Source organism: Bos indicus, chromosome 7, assembly GCF_029378745.1.
Source record: "Bos indicus isolate NIAB-ARS_2022 breed Sahiwal x Tharparkar chromosome 7, NIAB-ARS_B.indTharparkar_mat_pri_1.0, whole genome shotgun sequence".
In the NCBI taxonomy this organism is placed as follows: domain Eukaryota; kingdom Metazoa; phylum Chordata; class Mammalia; order Artiodactyla; family Bovidae; genus Bos; species Bos indicus.
The window spans coordinates 72,027,309-72,051,203 of record NC_091766.1 but is presented as its reverse complement, the minus strand read 5'-3'; the positions used below and the strand labels follow the sequence as shown (position 1 = coordinate 72,051,203).

Below are 23,895 nucleotides of genomic sequence, written 5' to 3'. Positions count from 1 at the left end.
ATAAAGGGGATAACAAAAGACTAGATGACAGCACATCTGTGGACAACATGGTTCACTGAATATTTTAAGCCCGCTATTGAGATCTACTGCTCAGAAAAAAAAAAAAAGATTCCTTTCAAAATATTACCACTCACTGACAATGCACGTGGTCACCCAAGAGCTCTGATGGAGATGTACAATGAGATTAATTTTGTTTTCATGCCTGCTGACACAACATTCATTCTGTACATACCTGTACACTTTTTTAGATGTAATGTTACTGTATGCTTAATAGACTGCAATATAAACATAACTTTTATGTGGCCTGGGAAACCAAAAAATTCACGTGACTCACTTTATTGCAGTAGTCTAGAACCAAACCCACAATACCTCCTAGGTATGCCTGTATGTAAATTGTGCTAGCCCCAGCTTCCAGCAAGGACTGCTTTGCTCTCTTTCCCAGAGAAATGCTTCAGCTGTAATCACCTACTCCTGAACTACTTCCTGTGGCTCCTCTGGGTCCTATGCATGCCCTATTGCTTGCAATGCTCAGTTTAGCATCCCCTAAAGGAAGGCTCCAGAATAATGAACTGAAGTTCTACTCACTTCAGAAGAAATTATTCCAAATAGTCTTAGAAGCTCCTAGATCAATGGTCTTCAAACTTGCCATTTCAGAACAAACTTCACAATTTTTGCGTAAATCCATATACTACCTATACTGTTATTTATTTAATAAGTTCATTTAAATAGACTGAAATTTTTAAAATTTCTTTTTAGAAGAATTTTTTAGCAGCACAATAAATGAAATATCATCTCTTGCCATGGATAAAAGAACACTGCTAAATAAAGACCCTGTGAACAAAACAATGCCATTAAAATTGGTATTCCAGCTGACTGCCACAACTTTTCTCTATCTTTATTTAAAAGTGATGTTTACATAAGTGAAAGAGGTATTAAGGATATGTTTAGGTCCAAATCTGTCTTTATCTTTGATACAATCAAAAGTAATGGAGAAGAATTGATAAGAGAAAATAGCTTCTTCCCCATATTTCAAGATAAACATAAAAAAAAAATAAGTTTCTTTAAACCAATAAGACTCATCAGTTCAGTTCAGTTCAGTTCAGTTCAGTAGCTCAGTCATGTCCAGCTCTTTGCGACCCCATGAATCGCAGCACGCCAGGCCTCCCTGTTCATCACCAACTCCCGGAATTCACACAAACTCATATACATCGAGTCGGTGATGCCATCCAGCCATTTCATCCTCTGTCATCCCCTTCTCCTCCTGCCCCCAATCCCTCCCAGCATCAGGGTCTTTTCCAATGAGTCAACTCTTCGCATGAGGTGGCCAGAGTATTGGAGTTTCAGCTTTAGCATCAGTCCTTCCAAAGAACACCCAGGACTGATCTCCTTTAGGATGGTATACATGGTCAATTTCAACGAGTACCAATGATAAATACACAATGTATTTTTTCAATTACAAAGCCACAAGTTAAATCATAATGATCTGCCTCCACTACTAAATTGGATGACTTTAGACAACTTACTAAGGATTTCAATTTCCTCATCTCTAAGCTAAAGTCATTAATACCCACCCTACCTACCACACAGGTATGTTCTGAGGAACAAAGGAGGGAAATGACTTGTAAGAAATGAAAAGCCCAATACCAGCCTGACACATTGTCATCATTTACCATCTCATCAGTTTCATTTATAAATGATATCATCCCTGTATCAGTCCCCATCTTACTGAGCTATCTTCACTCTCGTTCCCAAGCTCACTCTCTCTTTGGGCCATAAATGTGGTTCCAAGTTATTCTTGCTCTGATGCTGTTTGAAATACTGCAGAGAAATGTCAAAATCAGGGAGTGATTCCCAGGTCATCTCTATGATAGTAGAGTTTTATAACTCTTTTACCAGAGGATAAAGTGAGGCTTTTAACCTATGTTTCCAGTGTTGCTTACTAACACCAAATTGATTATTCTGCTCTCTATACTCTTTATAGGAAACCTGTGACTCCATCCTCAACTTGGCACTGGAAGAGGTAAAGCAATTTCATGGACCTCTGAAGCCAGACGGCAAGCCCTCTGGGTTCCACCTACCTTCTGCGCCCCCCGCCTCAGGAGCTGCAGCTCCAGATGTTGGATTGGTCATCGATGGGAAGACACTAAATGCCATTTTCCAGGGAAAACTGGAGGAGAAATTTCTGGAGTTGACCCGGTATTGCCGCTCTGTCCTGTGCTGCCGCTCCACCCCGCTGCAGAAGAGCATGTTGGTCAAGCTGGTGCGGGAGAGGCTGAGAGCCATGACCCTTTCCATAGGTACCTGGCATGTAGAGATGGGAGACGGGGTGAGGGACTGGGCAAGGCCACTCTGACCCGACACCTGGACCAGAGCCAGGAGGTCTGGTGTCACAGTCAGGATGCTCAGGCTGAGGGCACTGTCAAAGTGACAATCAAGACATGACAGCAGAGGAAACAGAGGCTAAGCAGAATGGGAGAGCGAACCCAAGTTCTCTGCTAAGGAAATGTCAGGACTTGGAAGGAGGCCAAAGCCAAGTTCAGAACATCCAGGTAGATCAGTATACACTCAGGCTCCCTCCATTCTGGGATGCAGACCATGTCCCCTTCAATTCTAATACCATGCACCTCCGGTGCCTGTGGACTTGATATTCTCCTGAGTGTTGATGGCTAGTGGGGAGATTTTAAAAGTGGAGCCTGCCCCACATTTAAAGGAATGTATATACATTCATTTCTAAATACAAGACTTCACATAAAGCATACCCTCAATAAATGGTGGCTTGTAGGTTGAGGAAAAATTCCTTACAGGAGATTAAATTTTAGTCGTGGTTGAAGCAGAGAAATTAAAACTGTCTTTACTTCAAACCTTCCAGAAACATCCAAACCTGGATTATAAGAATCTTTATGATCTGGATCCCATTACCTCTCCAGCTACCTCCCTCCCCCCAACATTCAGCACTCTTGTGTTCCAGCCGTAGGAAGCTGCTTACCATTCTCCAGCATCCTCACCCTCTCTCACCTCCTGGCCTTTGCTCAAGTCATTTCCTCTGTAAAACCTCCTCTAATCACACCAATGTTCCTTTACTGTACACTCTGCTGGCTCCACAGCACTGTTATGACTTGGTGATGGGCTGCCCAGGAGACCAGGAGTTCCTTGAATGGAGGGACAATGTCAGTCTTACTTAATTCCATCCTGCACTCAGCACATACCAAGCACATGGTAAACATTGCTTTAATTTAGGGACATTCTTACAGATGGTTCAGGTTTTCTTCCTCCTACACAGATATGGAAAGAAATTTTCTTTCCTGGCATTTCAAATAAGAGACCTACTTTACATTGTTGTTGGTTTTTTGTTTTTTCACTGGGGTATGGGGTTGGTTTTTGGTTTTTTCCCCTCTTGGTCTTCAGGTAAAAGCAGTTCAAAACCAGGAGAAAAAAAAAAAAAGGAGAGGATAGGCAGAAAGAATACAGAGAGCAGAGTTTTACCAACTGCATCCTAATTTTAATCCCTAAATTGTCCTCTTAAAAGCTTCAGACACATTTAAGGCAATAGCCCAGGATCAACTCCCTGGAGTAAAGGGCTGGCTTCAGTGCCACCACAGCAGAAACAAAACCAGCAGGGCGAAAAATAGGATTCCACACCTCTACTTCCCCTGGCTTGCCAACAGAAGAGGTTAAAGGGTAGGTTTGTTCTGCCACAGGGAAGAGGAAAACTATGCATTGCTATGCTAGCAAGGAAAACATCCTTAGAAGACTAACAGCTAGTTACAATGGCAACATTTTTAGGATTAATAAATTTTGTTGCCAGACAATTAGGAGAAAATTCTCTCCCCCAATTGCGTATTCTTTATAATATCATATATCTCCACACTATTATGAGACCCTACTAGAAAAACAGGTGGAGCCAGGAGAGAAAGGAAGTCATTTCAGTCTACAAATTGCAGCCTTCAGGCTGAGTTCAGCCCACTGCATATTTCTGTAGAGATGCTAAGAATGGATTTTGTGTTTTTACTGGTAAGATGCATAAAAATCTATTTGTCATTCAGAAAGAACAGTTGTTCAATATTGCATCTTGGCCCATAAAGCCTAAAATATTTATTATTTGGCCCTTTACAGAACAAGTTTGCTTAACTTAAGTCTGAAGGATAAGGCATTGGAGAAAGCCAGGCTTGTGAAAAAGATCTCACGATTGACAGAGCTGTGCTGTCCAAAATGGTTCCCACCTGCTATATGTGGCTATTCAACGTTACACTTCAAATTAAACAGAAGTTCACCAGCCACATTTCGGTGTTCATAGGAGGCCAATGGTTTTCAAATTGGACAATAAAGAGCAGGACATTTCTATCACACAAAAATCCATTTTACAATGCTGGTATGAAAGGTGGCATGTGTGTGCATGTATTTGTTGAACAATAAAAGAAAAGTGGGATTTTTTGTCCAAAGAAGAAAAGACATCTCTCAGGCTAAGTGACTGTAACGATGGCTTTTCCAGAGGACTATTCAAAGCAACATTAAAAGGATTCAATTATGTGCAAATGGAGACAATCTAGAGCCACTTGTATAAAACTTCTCATTGTCTCACAGCAGCTGGACCAGGATCTCATGACTACTCTCCTTTCAGGTGATGGAGCAAATGATGTAAGCATGATTCAAGCTGCTGATATTGGGATTGGAATATCTGGACAGGAAGGCATGCAGGTATTAGTGCCTTCAACTCTTCTTGTTACTTTCTTACTCTCCTTTATCCTTATTGGTGAATTAAGGAATTCCCCCTCAGTGTTGGAGGAACTCCTAAATATCTTTGCAGAATTTTCATCTGAGAGGCAGGGGGCTTCCCTCCCTATACATAACCTCGATCACCACATCCCTACTGGCCAGTCCTTCAGAACAGAGATCAAAGATGCTTGGCGTTTTACAGACAGCTGACTATACCTGTATTCTAAAGCCAAATAGTACCCAGCCATTCAGGAAAAACAAGTTTCCCCCTGATTCCATGTTTCCTGCCTGCGACCGCCACCCACATCAAGGTTGCAACACCCTTTGTGAGCAACTGGAAAACAATTTTCAATTGCCATTTTAGTTGTGATGGCTAGATGGACCTACACATTGCTTGTACCAAAATTACTCAAAATTCAGCCTGGAACAAGCATACTAACTTGAGCTGCTGTGTTCCCCATTCAGACAGACCCCACTTTGTAGTTCTGAACCATTAACAACTGTGTTCCCACCACCAGCGCAGACATTAGGTGTTACCTAAATTTGTTGGTGAGGAGGAACGAACACTGTCACTTTTTGAGTGTCTATCATAGGCTAGCACTCTATTTGCACTTCACATTTTTTATCCCAGTTTCAGCAGTCACTACCACCCTGTGTGTTAGGGATTGTTATTCCACTTTTTTCTGATGAGGAAACTGAGGCTGAGTGAGGTTAAACACTTCGACCAAGACTCTGACTAGGATTTATAACCAGGCATGTCCAAACCTCCTACTCGGAAAAGTAATATGAACTATTTCTAGTTCTAAGTCATCCCAAGGGCAGAAGACACATTTTGGCTCTGCAGAAAGAAACAGCTATCCAACCAGCAGCTCTACCTGAGACTGGAGTGGAAGGCCTGCCTCAGGAGGTGGCCAAGGGTATTGAGAGGTTTGAGGATAATTTGCACGGAAGCCCATAGTCTCTGGTCAACCATCACATGCCTAGCATGATGCTCAACACACACTGGTTCATAGTAAATGCTTGTTGGATAAGTGGAAGGAGGGAAAGAGCCAGACCAGACCACTGGTCCCTTCTGACCACCCTTCTTGGATTCTAGTGAAATCCAGATTTCCCAGAGGAGGGGCAGGGGGGTGTCAGAGTCCAAAAAGTCATCCAAGGGTGTTGTATGTGACAAAGGGAAGGCCTTACCTATTGCAAACCTTAGAACAGAGCACCACCCACAGGGGAACCTCTTTGATCCATTAGCAGCGGTGGATGGAAGCTGATATGTCTGCTCTGCCTCTCAGGCTGTCATGTCCAGCGACTTTGCCATCTCCCGCTTCAGACACCTCAAGAAGCTGCTGCTTGTGCATGGCCACTGGTGTTACTCACGCCTGGCCAGGATGGTGGTATACTACTTCTACAAGAACGTGGTAAGTAGCCCGGCTGCAGCCTCCCACCCCGCCCCCAGGCAGACAAAGCATCTCAGCATAAGGGAATGAGTCAGGCTGACCTGGATTTTGAATCCTGCAATGGCCCCTTAGCAGCTCAGTGACCTTGTACTTATGAAGTCCCTTAGTCATGTTCGACCCTTTGCAACCCCATGGACTGAGGCCTACCAGGCTCCTCCATCCATGGGATTTTCCAGGCAAGAGTACTGGAGTGGGTTGCCATTTCCTTCTCCCAGAGATCTTCCCGACCCAGGGATCGAACCCAGGTCTCCCGCATTGCAGGCAGACACTTTACCGTCTGAGCCACCAGGGAACCTTGGGCAAGACAATTCAGTTCTCTGGGCCTCAATTTCTTCTTTGATAAAATGGGGCTAGTACTATTCGGTGAGGTTATTGCAAAGACTAGCAGTGCTGTCTGGAAAGCACATGGCACATAGGCAGTACTGTGAGTAGTTCCAAGCATGCACTCTGGAGTCAGATCAGATTTGATTCAAATACAGGTTCCTGTATTCGGTAATGGCTTCATACTTTCGTTTCCCCATCTGAAAAATGGGGATGGTGATAGTAGCTTTCTCACATGCTCGCTATGAAGATGAAATGACAGCTTGTGTAGAAAGTGATTGGCATGTAGTAATCACCCTCTAAAATTAGCCATTCTTTTTTATCTTTGGTACTGCTGTTGTAACTCTCAGAGGGACTCCATAATTGAGCTTTGTTTTCTGGCTGCAAGGAGGAAGGATTGGAAGATCAGCTAGTGTGTCTTGTAGCTTAGGTTTCCTCCCCAGATAGAGACAGACCAATGCAAGAGCCCCATTCTGCCTCTTGGGAGAGTGAAGAGAAAGGTTTAGGGCTGGAATCCTGGGCTTCCACCCAAGACCCTACATATCACTTCAGCATTGCCAGCCTTCCCAGCCAGGACTTGTCATTTCTTTAGTGGCCCAGTGATTAAAACTCTGCACTTCCATGGGTTCAATCCCTGACCAAAGAACTGAGATCCCACGTGCTGAGTGGTACAGCCAAAAATAATTTTTTTTAAGTATCTGTTTGCAAAAATACTTGAGTACAGTGATCATCTGGGTTTTAGTCTGGCAATGGCATCCCACTCTAGTACTGTTGCCTAGAAAATCCCATGGACGGAGGAGCCTGGTGGGCTGCAGTCCATGGGGTCACTACAAGTCGGACACGACTGAGCGACTTCACTTTCACTTTTCACTTTCATGCCTTGGAGGAGGAAATGGCACCCCACTCCAGAATTCTTGCCTGGAGAATCCCAGGGATGGGGGAGCCTGGTGGGCTGCCATCTATGGGGTCGCACAGAGTCGGACACGACTGAAGCAACTTAGCAGCAGCAGACTCTAATATGCTGTGTGAACTTGAAAGAGTTAATTAACTTCTCTGAGCCTTGACTCCCTCATCAATAACATGGGGAGCCTAGGACTCTCTCTGTCCTCAGAGACCATTATCGAGAGGCTTTATCATCAGACCTCTGGGTAGCATGTAGCACTATATAGTCATTATGGGCTATTATTGTTTCTCTAAAAAAATGTGTATTTCTGTCTTGTTGATAAGGGCCCAAAGCAGGCACACACCAGCTGTGTGTGCTTTAATACCTCAGCTGGTATTAAAACTGTCAGAGGTTGTTGTCTGCAAAGCACTTGATTAACAATGGGCATAGGAAGAAGCCAGAGCACTGCCTTACTAAGTGAGGAAACAGGGCCTGCGTTTCCCATTATCCAGTTCAGGGACCTTTAAATAATTCCCAGGAGACTCCAAATAGAATCCTGTTTGCATAAGGAAAAGGGGAGGATTAAGACCAGAGTGATGGAAGGGAAACTTATCAGGCCAATAGAAATTACAAAATGGCATATATCTGTTCTCCCAGGCCTGCTTTCAGGCACCGTCATAGTTACCCTGACTCGGGAACAAGCGTTTCTGTGCAGAGTTCAATGTATATGTAAACAAGCAGCATGACAACTAATAATGTAAATGGGAGAAACTGGATGGCACCATGATTTCAACAAGTCTATGCAAACAAGTCTCTATCTGACTTGAAAGACTGCTTATTTAGAATTTAAAATGCCCCCATTTAATGTTTTTTTCTCCTTGTCTCCAAAAGAATCATTCTTTTGAATAAGCACAACTTCTCTGCATTAAATTTGTGAAATAGAAAAGGAAACGTTTCCAGCCAGCCACGCTTTCAAAGCTTAAATGATATTTATTTCCAGCCCGATGCCGTGCTCAAAATTTCAATACCGATGCCGTATTATCTCCCCTTTGCAATTAGAGGGTGGAGAACTATGACTTCCACATCCAAAACCAATTTCAGAGGGGATTAAAACCCTGCCTGCTCTGAAATGTGAACAATGAATTAATTATGCACTGTAGCTTCTTGGGAGGAAAAGCAGACACCCAATCTCAGCCATGCCATCTGCCATCACGGAGTTCAGCACTCTCCCCTCGGGGTGCAGAGATTTCAGCCAGGCAGAGCAAGTAGAATCAAGCAAGGTCCTAACATGACCTGTGGGGGAAGGAAACACACTTTCATGTTCAAACTGCAGGTTGGGTGTTAGGACCATAGAACTACCAAGATGTAATTTGTTTATTCAGAAAATTATTGAACAGCTGCTGTGTCGGAACACGATCAGGCATTGGATATGGAGGAGACATCTAGACAGACATGTTCCCTGCTCTCATGAGGTGTATGGTCTAAATCAGGGCTTAGCAAACTTTTTCTACAAAGGGTCTAATCATCAATATTTTCTGCTTTGTGGAAGTACAGCCTCTGTCACTCTGTTACACCAACTCAGCTCCATTCTAGCTGCTATAGACAGTATGCAAATGAATCACTGTGACTGTGTCCCAGTAAAACTTTATTTATGGCTGGACTTGACATGCAGAATGTAGTTTGTCACCTCCTGGTTTCAATAAATCTTCTCAAAATGTGGTTTTTGGATCAGCAGCATTCGCATCATATTGATGCTTGTTAGAAATGGGATCCTTGGGCTGCACTCCAGGCCACCTACCTGGGAATCTGCATTGTCAGAAAGATCCCTGGGTGATGCATACGAACCTTAAAGCTTGACAAGCACTGGGACAGGGGAAAAGAAATGAAAACTTTTAAAACATTTTCTTGGTGTATCTCCCCTAGAGGAAGATCAGGGTGCCATGAATATATTGCCAGAAGACTTTAACCTAATCAATCCAGAAGAAAATAGCATTTAAGCTATTTCCTGAAAGACAAGATTCAACTATGAGTTACTCCATTCCCCGACCAAGGAGGAGACGTTTGACAACCTCAGTCCTTACAGGAAATATTTCAGAAAGTTTACTCATCATTTTATAACATATGTTATATCTAATTCCAAAACCAAGTGTAAGTGACTTTCAGTAAAAACCACAAGGCAGTAAGGAAGTTATAAAGGAAGTATAAGAGTGTAGATCAGGAACATAAAGGGAGGAGTTTGGTCACACCTGTAACCTGGAATAAGATGCTGAGTATTTTTTTGAACACAGGTTCAAATTGTTTATTACATTCAACAGACATGAATGACTCGGTCATATTGCTTATATAAGTTTCTAAAAGCTGACTTTCAGTTTTTTGTCATGGACCAGGAACGGACATTCCTGGGTCAACACAGGTCCGTGAACACCACGGAAGTAGCACTGGTGCACTGAGCAGATGTGCCCGTGTGCGCAGTCGTGTTGGACTCTCTGTGACCCCATGGACTGTAGCCTGCCAGGCTGCTCTGTCCATGGGATTTCCCAGCAAGAATACTGGAGTGGGTTGCATTTCCTAACTGAAAATCCCTGGTGGGGAAGTAAAATGATATGGTAGTAACAGTCCAAGACAAAAGGTCAGAAATCTTGTATTTTTTCTTTTATTTTTAGACTTAATACAGCTTCAGTTTTTTATATTAAATTCAGTTCAGTTCAGTTCAGTTGCTTAATCATGTCTGACTCTTTGTGACCCCATGAATCGCAGCCCACCAGGCCTCTCTGTCCATCACCAACTCCCAGAGTTCACCCAAACTCATGTGCATACAGTCGGTGATGCCATCCAGCCATCTCATCCTCTGTCGTCCCCTTCTCCTCCTGCCCCCAATCCCTCCCAGCATCAGGGTCTTTTCCAATGAGTCAACTCTTCACATGAGGTAGCCAAAGTATTGGAGTTTCAGCTTCAGTATCACTCCTTCCAATGAACACACAGGACTGATCTCCTTTAGGATGGACTGGTTGGATCTCCTTGCAGTCCAAGGGACTCTCAAGAGTCTTCTCCAACACCACAGTTCAAAAGCATCAATTCTTCAGTGCTCAGCTTTCTTCACAGTCCAACTCTCACATCCATACATGACCACTGGAAAAACCATAGCCTTGACTAGACGAACCTTTGTTGGCAAAGTAATGTCTCTGCTTTTGAATATGCTATCTAGGTTGGTTTCCTTCCAAGGAGTAAGCGTCTTTTAATTTCATGGCTGCAGTCACCATCTGTGGTGATTTTGGAGCCCAAAGAAATAAAGTCTGACACTGTTTCCACTGTTTCCCCATCTATTTCCCATGAAGTGATGGGACCAGATGCCATGATCTTCATTTTCTGAATGTTGAGTTTTAAGCCAACTTTTTCACTCTCCTCTTTCACTGTGATCAAGAGGCTTTTTAGTTCCTCTTCACTTTCTGCCATAAGGGTGGTGTCATCTGCATATCTGAGGTTATTGATATTTATCCCAGCAATCTTGATTCCAGCTTGTGTTTCTTCCAGTCTAGCGTTTCTCATGATGTACTCTGCGTATAATTTAAATAAGCAGGGTGACAATATACAGCCTTGACGTACTCCTTTTCCTATTTGGAACCAATCTGTTGTTCCATGTCCAGTTCTAACTGTTGCTTCCTGACCTGCATACAAATTTCTCAAGAGGCAGATCAGGTGGTCTGGTTTTCCCATCTCTTTCAGAATTTACCACAGTTTATTGTGATCCACACAGTCAAAGGCTTTGACATAGTCAATAAAGCAGAAATAGATGCTTTTCTGGAACTCTCTTGCTTTTTCCATGATCCAGCGGATGTTGGCAATTTGATCTCTGGTTCCTCTGCCTTTTCTAAAACCAGCTTGAACATCTGGAAGTTCACGGTTCACGTATTGCTGAAGCCTGGCTTGGAGAATTTTGAGCATTACTTTACTAGCATGTGAGATGAGTGCAATTGTACGGTAGTTTGAGCATTCTTTGGCATTGCCTTTCTTTGGGATTGGAATGAAAACTGACCTTTTCCAGTCCATGGCCACTGCTGAGCTTCCCAAATTTGCTGGCATATTGAGTGCAGCACTTTCACAGCATCATCTTTCAGGATTTGAAATAGCTCCACTGGAATTCTATCACCTCCACTAGCTTTGTTCGTAGTGATGCTTTCTAAGGCCCACTTGACTTCACATTCCAGGATGTCTGACTCTAGGTGAGTGGTCACACCATCGTGATTATCTGGGTTGTGAAGATCTTTTTTGTACAGTTCTTCTGTGTATTCTTGCCATCTCTTCTTAATATCTTCTGCTTCTGTTAGGTCCATACCATTTCTGTCCTTTATCAAGCCAATCTTTGCATGAAATGTTCCCTTAGTATCTCTAATTTTCTTGAAGAGATCTCTAGTCTTACCCATTCTGTTGTTTTCCTCTATTTCTTTGCATTGATTGCTGAGGAAGGCTTTCTTATCTCTTCTTGCTATTCTTTGGAACTCTGCATTCAGATGCTTATATCTTTCCTTTTCTCCTTTGCTTTTCACTTCTCTTCTTTTCACAGCTATTTGTAAGGCCTCCTCAGACAGCCATTTTGCCTTTTTGCATTTCTTTTCCATGGGGATGGTCTTGATCCCTGTTTCCTGTATAATGTCATGAACCTCATTTCATAGTTCATCAGGCACTCTGTTTATCAGATCTAGGCCCTTAAATCTATTTCTCACTTCCACTGTATAATCATAAGGGATTTTCTTTAGGTCATACCTGAATGGTCTAGTGGTTTTCCCTGCTTTCTTCAAATTTAGTCTGAATTTGGCAATAAGGAGTTCATGGTCTGAGCCACAGTCAGCTCCTGGTCTTGTTTTTGCTGACTGTATAGAGCTTCTCCATCTTTGGCTGCAAAGAATATAATCAATCTGACTTTGGTGTTGACCATCTGGTGATGTCCATGTGTAGAGTCTTCTCTTTTGTTGTTGGAAGAGGGTGTTTGCTATGACCAGTGCATTTTCTTGGCAAAACTCTATGAGCCTTTGCCCTGCTTCATTCCATATTCCAAGGCCAAATTTGCCTGTTTCTCCAGGTGTTTCTTGACTTCCTACTTTTGCATTCCAGGCCCCTATAATGAAAAGGACATCTTTTGGGGGTGTTAGTTCTAAAAGGTCTTGTAGGTCTTCATAGAACCATTCAACTTCAGCTTCTTCAGCGTTACTGGTTGGGGCATAGGCTTGGATTACCATGATATTGAATGGTTTGCCTTGGAAATGAACAGAGATCATTCTGTTATTTTGGAGATTGCATTCAAGTACTGCATTTTGGACTCTTTTGTTGACCATGATGGCTACTCCATTTCTTCTGAGGGATTTCTGTCCACAGTAGTAGATATAATGGTCATCTGAGTTAAATTCACCCATTCCAGTCCATTTTAGTTTGCTGATTCCTAGAATGTCAACGTTCACTCTTGCAATCTCCTGTTTGACCACTTCCAATATGCCTTGATTCGTGGACCTAACATTCCAGGTTCCTATGCAATATTGCTCTTTACAGCATCAGACCTTGCTTCTATCACCAGTCACATCCACAACTGGTTATTGTTTTTGCTTTGGCTCCTTCCCTTTATTCTTTCTGAAGTTATTTCTCCACTGATCTCCAGTAGCATATTGGGCACCTACTGACCTGGGGAGTTCCTCTTTCAGTATCCTATCATTTTGCCTTTTCATACTGTTTATGGGATTCTCAAGGCAAGAATGCTTCGCCATTCCCTTCTCCAGTGGACCACATTCTGTAAGACCTCTCCACCATGACTCACCTGTCTTGGGTGGCCCCACACGGCATGGCTTAGTTTAACTGAGTTAGACAAGGCTGTGGTTCATGTGATCAGATTGGCTAGTTTTCTGTGATTATGGTTTCAGTGTGTCTGCCCTCTGATGCCCTCTTGCAACACCTACCATCTCACTTGAGTTTCTCTTACCTTGGACGTGGGCTATCTCTTCAGGGCTGCTCCAGCAAAGCACAGCTGCTGCTCCTTACCTTGGACAAGGTCACCCCTCCTGACCTTGAACATGGAGTAGCTCCTCTCAGCCCTCCTGCACCGAGATAATCTAATAATACAGTCGATTATTTCTTTTTAATTTTTATTTTAGAGTATAGTTGATTTATAATGTTTATAATTTTAAATTATGTTTATAAATGTAAATTTGTGTCATTAGTTTCTGTTGTACACAGTGATTCAGACATATACATATATCCTATGCACTCCTTCCCAAATTTTCTCATATATATTGCTGACTATTGAGCAGAGTTCCCTGTGCTATACAACAGGTCCTTGTTGATTATGGATTTTATATGGAGTGTACATGTTAATCCCAAACTCCCCCTACCTTTCCCCTTTGATAACCTTTCATTTGTTTTCAAAATCCATAGGTCTATTTTTCTTTTGTAAATAAGTTCATTTGTATCATTTTTTTAGGTTCCACATATAAGTGATACTATATGATATTTATCTTTCTGACTTTACTTAGTATGATTATCTCTAGTACCATGTTGCTGCAAATGGCATTATATCATTGTTTTTATGGCAGGAAACACTGCATTGTGTGTATGTATATATACCTCATCTTCTATATCCATTCATCTGTTGATGGACATTTAGGCTGCTTCCATGTCTTGGCTATTGTAAATTGTGCTGCAATGAATATTGAATGCATGTATCTTTTCAAGTTATTTTCTCTGGATGTATACCCAAGAGTTGGATTGCTGGATCATACAGTAAGCTCTATTTTTAGTTTTTTAAGGAACCTCCATACTCTGCCCCATAACAATTGTACTGATTTACATTCTCACCAACAGTATTGGAGGTTCCCTTTTCTCCACACCCTTTCCAGCGTTTATTGTTTGTAGATTTTTTGATGATGGCAATTCTGACTGCTATGAAAGTGAAAGTGAAGTCTCTCAGTCACTGCTATAAGGTGAAACCTTATTATAGTTTTGACTTGCATTTCTCTACTAACTAGTGATGTTGAACATTTTTTCCTGTGCTTTTTGACCATCTGTATGTCTTCTTTGGAGAAATGTCTATATCTGCCAATTTTTTGACTGGGTGGTTTGTTTTTTTTAATATATATTGAGTTTCATGTATTTGTATATTTTGGAGATTAATCCCCTGTTGGTTGCTTCATTTGCAATATTTTCTTTCAGTTCATAGGTTGTCTTTTCGTTTTATGGCTTCTTTTACAGTGCAAAAGCCTGTAAGTTTGATTAGGTCCCAGGTGTTTAGTTTTCCTTTTATTTCTAGTGCCTTGACCTAAGAAAACATTGGTATGATTTATGTCAGAAAATGCTTTTCCTATGTTTTGTTCTAGGAGTTTCATGGTGTCATGTTTTATATTTAAGTCTTTAAACCATTTTGAGTTTATTTTTGTATATGGTATTAAAGAATGTTCTAGTCTCATCCTTTTACATGTAGTTGTCCAGTTTTCCCAGCACCACTTATTAGAGAGACTGTCTTCTCTGCATTGTATACTCTTGCATTGTTTTGTCATAGGTTGACCATAGGTGTGTGGGGTTATGTTGAGGTATGTTCCTTTTATGCCCACTTTCTGGAGAATTTTTATCATAAATAGGTGTTGAATTTTGTCAAAAGCTTTTCTGTATCTATTGAGATGATCACATGGTTTTTATTCTTCAATTTGTTAATGTGCTATAATGCACTGATTTGCAGATCTTGAAAAATCCTTGCATCCCTGGAATAAATCCCAATTGATCATGGTGCACCATCCTTTTAATGTGTTGTTGGATTTGGTTTGCTAGTCTTTTGTTGAGGATTTTTGCATCTTTAGTGTTCTTGCCTGGAAAATCCCAGGGATGGGGGAGCCTGGTGGGCTGCCGTCTATGGGGTCGCACAGAGTCAGACATGACTGAAGTGACTTCGCAGCAACAGCAGCAGGGCTTCCCTGGTGGCTCAGAGATTAAAGCTTCTGCCTGCAATGTGGGAGACCTGGGTTCGATCCCTGGGTCGGGAAGATCCCCTGGAGAAGGAAATGGCAACCTACTCTAGTATTCTTGCCTGGAGAATCCCATGGGTGGAGGAGCCTGGTGGGCTACAGTCCACGGGGTCACAAAGAGTCAGACACGACTGAGCGACTTAACTTTTGCATCTATGTTCATCAGTGATATTGGCCTGTAATTTGTGTGGGTGGTATCTTTGTCTGATTTTGGTATCAGAGTGATGATAATCTCATAGAATGAGTTTGGGAGTGTTCCAATTGTTTGGAACAGGTTCAGGAGGATAGGTGTTAGCTCTTCTCTAAGTGTTTGATAGGATTCGCCTGTGAAGCCATCTTGGGAGACTGTGCCTTTCTAAGAAACTGTCCGTTTCATTGGCACATAGTTGCTTGTGGTAGTCTTCCATGATCCTTTGTTTCTGTGGTGTCTGTTGTAACATGTATCCTTTTTCATTTCTAATTTTATTGATTTGAGCCCTCCCTTTTTTTCTTGAGAGTCTAGCTAAAGGTTTGTCAATTTTTTTATCTTTTCAAAGAACAAGCTTTTCATTTCATTGATCTTTTTTATTGTTTTCATCTCTGTTTCATTATTTCTACTCTAATCTTTAAGATTTCTTTCCTTCTACTATCCTTGGGTTTTGTTTGTTCTTCTTTCTCTACCTGCTTTGGACATAAAGTTAGGTTGTTTCTTCGTGATTTTTCTTGTTTCCTGAGGTAAAATTGTGTGTGTATGTTTGTGCTCAGTCGTGTCCAACTTTTTGGAACCCCATTGACGGTGGCCCACCAGGCTCCTCTGTCCGTGGGGTTTCCCAAGCAAGAATACTAGAGTGGAAATGAATACATTTCCTACTCCCAGGAATCTTACCAATCTAGGGACTGAGCACATGTCTCCTACATTGGTAGGCAGATTCTTTACCACTGCACCAGATTGGAAGCCCAAGATAAGATTGTATTGCTATAAACTTCCCTCTTAGAACTGCTTTTGCTACATCATCATGTTTTCATTGTCATTTGTCTCTATTGATTTCCTCTTTGATTTCTTCAGTGATCCATTGGTTGTTTAGCAGCATATTGTTTAGCCTGAACATCTAGGTCTGGACTCCAGCTTTGTTACTTACTAGTCTGTAACCCTGGCCCCATGACTTGACCTCTCCAAAGCTCAGTTTCCTCAATTGTAAAATGAGGATAGCAGTGACTGCCTCATCCGGCTTGTAAGTGGACTGATGGGTCAGTACAGAGCCTGGCCCCTAGGAAGTGCTTTAGGAGTCTTTGTTATTACTGCTGCCATTGCTATTCTTGGCCTTGTCTGTAGATGGGTCACTTCCAGCCTTAGTGTAGTCAGTCACCCCATCTGAGCCGTTCAAGCCACCTGTGTGTACATGGAACTAAGAGCGAGTGTCTTTCTCAGTCAGCTGGAGAGGGAGAAGCAAGGCAAGGTGCTCAAAGGGCCAAAAGACAAAAACCAAAGCCTCATACGATTGCTAAACACTAGTATCAAGGAGACTTTACCACTTTGGTTCTTCTTAAAGCCACCCTGTCAAGGGCATAAATGGTTGGTGATGTTGTTTTGGGGACTCAGAGTCTGCCCAGGAAACAGATTGAGCCCTCTCCTTCCTTCTCTGAGAAATAACCTCATCAAAAACTCATAGCAGAAAAGCCCTTTCAGCATCACGGGACTAGAGTGGGAAGAGGTGACCTGAAGCCCTGGAGCAGAAACGGAGGGGACCCCAGCCCTCAGAGAAATGCAAGGCCCAGGGTATCTAAGAGCACCAGGGTCTCCTTCAGACTCCCCACTAGTCATCTGGGCAGGAGAGCCAAAGGATGGCGCTTCTTGGATGGAAGAATCTGGGTCAGCATTGTTATGGCATTATCCAAAGATGGGACTAAGAGGGCTTGGAGTGGTTGAGGAAGAAGCTTTGAAAACTCGAAGGCTAGTTGTGCCACTTCCTAGCTCCGAACATAGGCAAGGGACAAGTGAGTATCTCAGAGCCTCAAATTCCTCGTCTATAGGTAATGTTAAATATTATTTAATAATACATAATATAGTACTATTATATTATTAGCAATAACATTATCTTGCTAGGCTGTTGGGACAAATTATGTATATTGCATATCTACTAATGTGCTGTGTGTGTGCTCAGTCATATCCAACTCTTTACAACCCCATCGACAGTACCTTTCCAGGCTCCTCTGTCCATGGAATTTTCCAGGCAAGAATACTGGAATGAGTTGCCATTTCCTTCTCCAGGGAATCTTCCCAACCCAAGGATTGAACTCCTGTCTCTTTCGTCTCCTGCATTGGCAGGTGGATCCTTTACCACTTCGCCACCTAATGTGCTGTATACTAATATACTATTACCACACATCCATCACAAATAGAAGCTCAAATAATAATTGTAGTATTAATAATATGAATGTTAATATTACTACTAGTAGTATAATAATAATCAGAGAGCCTCTTAAAAGTAATGCTGGCCCAGTGGTTAGGGGATGAGAATACTAGCTTGAACACAGACCTGCTGAATGATTCCTTACATTAAAAACCCTTTACCCCTCTGTGCCTCAGCCACATGGGGCTGAGTTCTAGTTCTAACACCAGGACCAGCTGTTATTGTGACCTTGGTCAAGTCACCAAACCACATCACAATATGTTAGACAATAATTGTGACCCAGCCCTTCTCCAGTGAGGAGGTCTTTAGTGGAAAGATCTTTAGAAAGCATAAAGCAACACTTCAGTATAAGATTTTATTCTTCACCCTCTGAGTTGTGTAACCATTAGGAAAGGGTTTTGAGGTCAACCTCCTCATGAAGTCCTCCTCCCACCAGCCATCCTGCCCACGGTCAAGTCTTTCCTCTTACTGCACTGCTAATCATAACTACTTACTGCCTTTTGGTTTCACGGGCCATGGTCTATATACTACTATTCCCATATGAAAGGTGGCAAGATGATGTTCAGAAAGGTTAAAGAATTTGTCCTAGGTCACACAGCTAGTGCATGACAGAACTGAGGATTCAAAGCCAGTCCTCCCTGCCTCCAAAAACCACCATAGTATACTTTACAAGTTGATAGAATTCTCTTCAGGTCCTAAAGAAGGAAATGGCAACCCACTCCAGTGTTCTTGCCTGGAGAATCCCAGGCACGGGAGAGCCTAGTGGGCTGCCGTCTATGGGGTCGCACAGAGTCGGACACGACTGAAGCAACTTAGCAGCAGCAGCAGCAGTAGTAATAGTAAGAGCAGAATCTAAGGATGAGAATTACCTCTAATCTTTACACAACCCTGCATGTAACAAGTGAGGGAATTGAAGCTCCAGGTCCGAGCAGCTATTTGTCAGAGCTCCTAAGCAGTGTCTGGTGATGGCTGCCCTCACTTCCAAGGCCATGCTCTCTGCCCACAGTGCTACGTCAACTTGCTCTTCTGGTACCAGTTCTTCTGCGGTTTCTCTGGCTCCACCATGATTGACTACTGGCAGCTGATCTTCTTCAACCTCTTCTTCACTTCCTTGCCTCCTCTTGTCTTCGGAGTCCTCGATAAGGACATCTCTATGGAAACACTCTTGGCATTGCCCGAACTGTACAAGAGCGGCCAGAACTCCGAGGTAAGGGGACCGGGCAGAGGCAGGGGGACTGGGAGGTGACCTTCAGCTCCTCCCTAGAGGTGTCAGAGAAGGCGTGCTGGGCCAGAGATCCTGTGTTCTGGTCACCACTCTGCCACTTACCTCCCATGTGACCCAGGAAGTCTGCTCCCTGTTCCTGGCCTGTTTCTCATTTGCTGTTGAAGGTGATAGACCAGGTGGATATTTTTCTTTTTAGTTATTTCTTAATTATATCACACATTAATATGGGCCTGTGCTAGTTAAAGGGGAAGAGGGCTTACAGAAAGACTGCATCACTTTTCTCTGATCTTTGCAGGCCTTCAGCAGAACCCTCAAGGCTTGGTTTGGGAATCCCTGGGGCTAAAAGCCATCAAAATAGTTTCTTAGAAGGCACAGAGGCCACACTGATGCCCTAAAAGTTTTGGGAAGGTCCTACAGCAGGCAGTCTGACCAGCACAGACAGGCTGGGAACCTGGAGGCAGAGAGGGAACCTGATGGCTCCTCAAAGGAGGAGCTCTGGGAAAAGGGATGTTGCTATGCACTAGGGTAGCTCTACATCTCAGATAAGGAGGGTAAAGCCAGATGTGGTGCTTGAGAGCTGGTTAAACTTTGTGGACAACCAGTGAAGAACCAAGCCCCATATTCAGCCAAAGACAGGTGGAGAACAACTTAGCAACCCCAGCACTTCAGGCGAGGGAGATGTGGAGATGATGCACGACATCCTGGGCCCTTCTCATTGTCCCCTTCCCAGAGGTGAGTTGGCTGCATAATGTATCCCTTTAGTATCTAACATCAAAAGAAGTTAATGTAGCAGAAACATACACTGTAAATGGTTTCCGTGTTCCCAAGGAAGGAAGCACAAAATAAGAAAGCTCATCTCCGAAGCCACTGAGCTGTCTCTTGGGAACTCGTGATCCTGGGCGGTGATTGAGAGCTCCTTTTCAGATGCTATTTAGAATCTCTAAACTTACCAAGTTTGTATTAGCACTAGTATTAATGATCATTAACAGCCGAGCCTTTTCTAGGTACCAAAGCACAGTTGTATTTAGACCTCTTGAAACTCAAGGAAATCTAGCCGGTATCGTCTTTATCTACTTCCTGTGGAAGAAGAAACAATTCCCAAAGCAGTCTAGTGACTTTTACTAAGGTCACACAGGCCTGGAACTCGACTTGAGGTCCTGTCACTCCCAGGTCTGTGCTCTTGATCATTCCACTGTATTGCCTCTAGGGTAAGAAACATTGTAAGTGCCATGTTGTCTGGCCCAGCCACGCACAAGAAAGTTGCTTACAAGGAACAGAGGCTTGCTCAGATGGTGGTAACTGTCGATGTGTTCTTTCCTGACAGTGCTATAACCTGCTGACTTTCTGGATCTCCATGGCGGATGCGTTCTACCAGAGCCTCGTCTGTTTCTTTATCCCCTACCTGGTAAGGTGTATGGTCCCATTCTAACCATACAAACAGCAGGGTAGAGCTAGTCCCATTAATATGAAATCCCAGACAAATAGTATCTTTCTGGACTCTTCAGAGCAGGGGCTCCAAATAGGAGGCCTGCAGACTCCACCCAGCATATTCAGAAAGTCAGAATACTTTACCAAAACATCTTAATTTCTGCCAGCTTCGGAAAAATTAAAAGCAGTTATTACACTGGATCATGGCAAAATCCAGAGTTGGCTCACCACCCTGCTTAGATGGGGACCTGGTCTCTAGTTTGTCATAGTCGCCACCGTGCCCTTTTGTGTCACGCCTAGCCATCTTCACTCACTCATTTACTGCTTCTTACTTGAACACTGAAGGTATTTGAGTTTACACCTCTTGATTTGTCTTTACATTTGTGCTTCCAAGTTCTGATAATAAGAGTTACTACCTTATCTGAAATAAAATAAGAATACAGGGAGCACAGGATACCAGGCCCATCTCAATTCAGTTCCCCAGTTTACAGAGTGAGAATGTATGTAGCGTAGGATAGCTGTATTCTTCCCAGACAAGGAGCTCAGATGTGGAGTAATTTGTGCCAGGAAAACAGTGGTATCTGCCTAGTTTCTGGATCATGTTCTTTTGCAAACAGCAACATGATGGGTGTTGAGGAGGCAAGCATTTTGTGCTTTCTCAGAATTTCCTGGTTTACAACACCCTCCCTAGTCAGGCCTCTTTTGCCCTTACTGTGTGATCAGCAGACTTACCACTTAGGACTCTTCCATCTAGGATGATTTGGACTTTTCACCCTCAGTTCTGGCCTCTGCCTGATCTGCCTTTTCTCTCTCCTTTCAAGAGAACAATTCCCCTTACTACAGTCTCAGCTGACTTCTTATCTGTACTCCCAAAGTGCCTTGTACTTGCTTCCATTTTAGCATTTACACCCTTAAACTGTACCACATTTGCCCTGCCTGGTAGACTCTAAACTCCTTGAAAGTGGACACAGGAGTATCTTTAGCAGTTGGCATTGTGCCTGGTAGGTACTCAGTTTTTTGTTTACTCATTCTGCAAAGCTCTGGGATACTCTTCATGGCTTCCTTTGCAAATGCATTTTGAAGAGTTTAGTCCTATCAACTCACTCCTCCTCCTGTCTGTCCCTGCAGTCAGTTCCACACGACAGTAGCTGGACAGCTTCTCCCCATTCCTTCCCCTCCCTTGACACCTGCCTCCACTGATGCTTTACTTGTCCAAACTAAGGCCTTCAGTCCCTGGGCACAGCTGACAGTGCCTGTTTGTTCCTGCTCTGCAGACCTACAAGGACTCTGATATCGACGTTTTTACCTTTGGAACACCCATCAACACCATCTCCCTTGCCACAATCCTCTTGCACCAGGCAATGGAAATGAAGACCTGGGTAAGTGCCCCCAAGCCCTTTGGGCCTAAAAATTGTGTTCCTCTCCATCCCCTGCATTCAGATTTGAGCTGCTTTTCTCCGTATCATTGATCCACTGAATACACGAATGCTGAGCTCGTACCTGTGATCCACTTCAACAGGGATAAAGAAGTAGAGAAGGTAGAATTGCAGGCCTCAACTTGCTCACCATCTAGTCAGGATGAAATAACTAAGACATGTAATACAATGAGGCAGTGTATTGCCAAAACAGGTACTTTCGATTTCAAAAGTCATGGGTGTTTGAGAGACAAGGGAAACATTTGACTGACCATACTTGAGACGATGTTACAGAGCTGTGCTGTCCATTTAATTGGGGGTAAAAGATTAGAAGACTGTCTCCACATAACATATCAAGTATGTCCAAATATCACTTTTTAGTAATTCAAAACGGTAACGCTAGCTTTCTTATTAAATTTGACTAGTCAATAATAATTATAAAAAACATAGAGCTTAAAATTACATGCCAGGTACACACCTCTATGATTTTAATGTACTTTCTTAACTTCCCAAAGCCCTTTAGATAAGATTTTTTTTTAGTTAGATATGATTGACACAGAGCACTGGATAAGTTTAAGCTGTACAACATAATGACTTGACATACACAGTTGATCCTTGAACAATTTAGGGTTTAGGAGCACCAATCCTCCACACAGGGGAAAATCCACATGTAACTTTACAGTTGTCCCACCATATCTGAAGTTCCATATCCACAGATTCAAGCAACAGTATATCATGCAGTACTATAGTATGTAATTAGTGGGGAAAAAAATCTGTGTATAAGTGAACTTATGCTGTTCAAACCTGTGTTGTTCAAGAGTCAACTGTATTGCAAAGTGATGGATGTTTACTAAACTTATTGTGGAAATCATTTTGCAACATATGCATGTGTTAGGTATTTTTTTTAATTCCCATCTTACGGATACAGAAATGAATATAAAGAGGTTAAACTTTCCCCAGGCAGTACAAGACAGAAGCAAGCCTAAAGCCTAGCTGGCTGACTCTTGACCTTTTAACCTCTGTGCCAATAGTGTGATGAGGTAAGATTGATGGGTGCAGGGAGACCACTTTATGGAAAGAACCATTTCAGCTTGGCAAAAACCAAATCTTTCTGAGAGCATTTGTATTAAATGTTTAGAAACTTCCCTAAGTAGGCTCAGGGTATTCCCAACCTTCTACAGTGGAACTTCTTCCCTCCCCCTGCTGTCACAAGCTGGACCAAGCAGTGGCTGATAACAGCCGCCCAAGGGGGCTTCCAGATCACAGAGTTCCCATCTTGAAAACCCCGTAGTTCCAATTCATGCCATGACAGATAGAACAAAGTGATAAAAACAAAAAGGCCTAGTCAAGCTTAAATAAATCTCTTTCAGAACCACCAGAGAAACCACTTCGTTTTATCAGAAACTGTGAAGAAGGCAGTCATAATTTTAATACTAGGAACTGAACCAAGCTAAGGAAATATTTAGAACTCTTGAAAATGCAAAAAGTTTGTCACTGAAACTAAAAATGCAATTTGTGGAATCCACTCTAGACTGGACACTGGCTAAGAGTAAACTACCAAAATTGGAAAGTATTGTGTACTTATGCAGAATGCCACAGAAATATGAAAATGTAATCAAGAGGAATGATATTTGGAATACGTGACTCTAACAGCCACATAATAGAACTCATAGAATAGAAGAACAAGGAAAGAATGGTTAGAGAAGTACTGAAGAGGTCATCACTGAGAATGACAATCAAACTAAATCTGGATATAGTGCCTGGTAGTAAAACTGTACAGTATAAAAGAAACAGTCTTAAAGTCTGCCAGAGACTATGGACAGATTACCTGAAAATTAACAGCAATGAAACAATAGAAACCAAAAAATAGTGGAGCAATTATCTTCAAAGACTTAAGGCCAAATAGCAAACAGTTACACTATTTGTACACAAGCACTACACTTAGGTGCTAGTTCACTTAGGACTGATAAATCAAGATTCCCAAGGGAAGTACACCCACCCGACCAGTGGAGAAACACTGATTTTAATTCTCTAAGAAGGCCACAAAAATCTCCTAGGTCATTGCTATATTC

The 23,895-nt window shown here is 42.6% G+C and overlaps 1 protein-coding gene and 1 long non-coding RNA gene across 5 annotated transcripts in view; one reads left to right on the top strand and one right to left on the bottom strand.

The window, feature by feature from the left end:
* ATP10B (ATPase phospholipid transporting 10B (putative)) overlaps positions 1–23,895 on the top strand; it is a 389,291-nt gene that overhangs the window by 347,839 nt on the left and 17,557 nt on the right. For all 4 annotated transcript variants that reach the window (XM_070793948.1, XM_019965354.2, XM_070793949.1 and 1 more), the window contains 6 exons: positions 1,982–2,297; positions 4,619–4,695; positions 6,000–6,125; positions 18,762–18,962; positions 20,305–20,385; positions 21,683–21,787. In XM_070793948.1, the coding sequence (XP_070650049.1) occupies positions 1,982–2,297; positions 4,619–4,695; positions 6,000–6,125; positions 18,762–18,962; positions 20,305–20,385; positions 21,683–21,787 (906 nt within the window). The remainder of the gene's footprint in view (positions 1–1,981; positions 2,298–4,618; positions 4,696–5,999; positions 6,126–18,761; positions 18,963–20,304; positions 20,386–21,682; positions 21,788–23,895) is intronic.
* LOC139184217 (uncharacterized) overlaps positions 7,767–23,895 on the bottom strand; it is a 181,977-nt gene continuing 165,848 nt past the window's right edge. Inside the window, exon 4 of the long non-coding RNA XR_011567786.1 lies at positions 7,767–8,661. This is a non-coding gene — a long non-coding RNA (uncharacterized lncRNA). The remainder of the gene's footprint in view (positions 8,662–23,895) is intronic.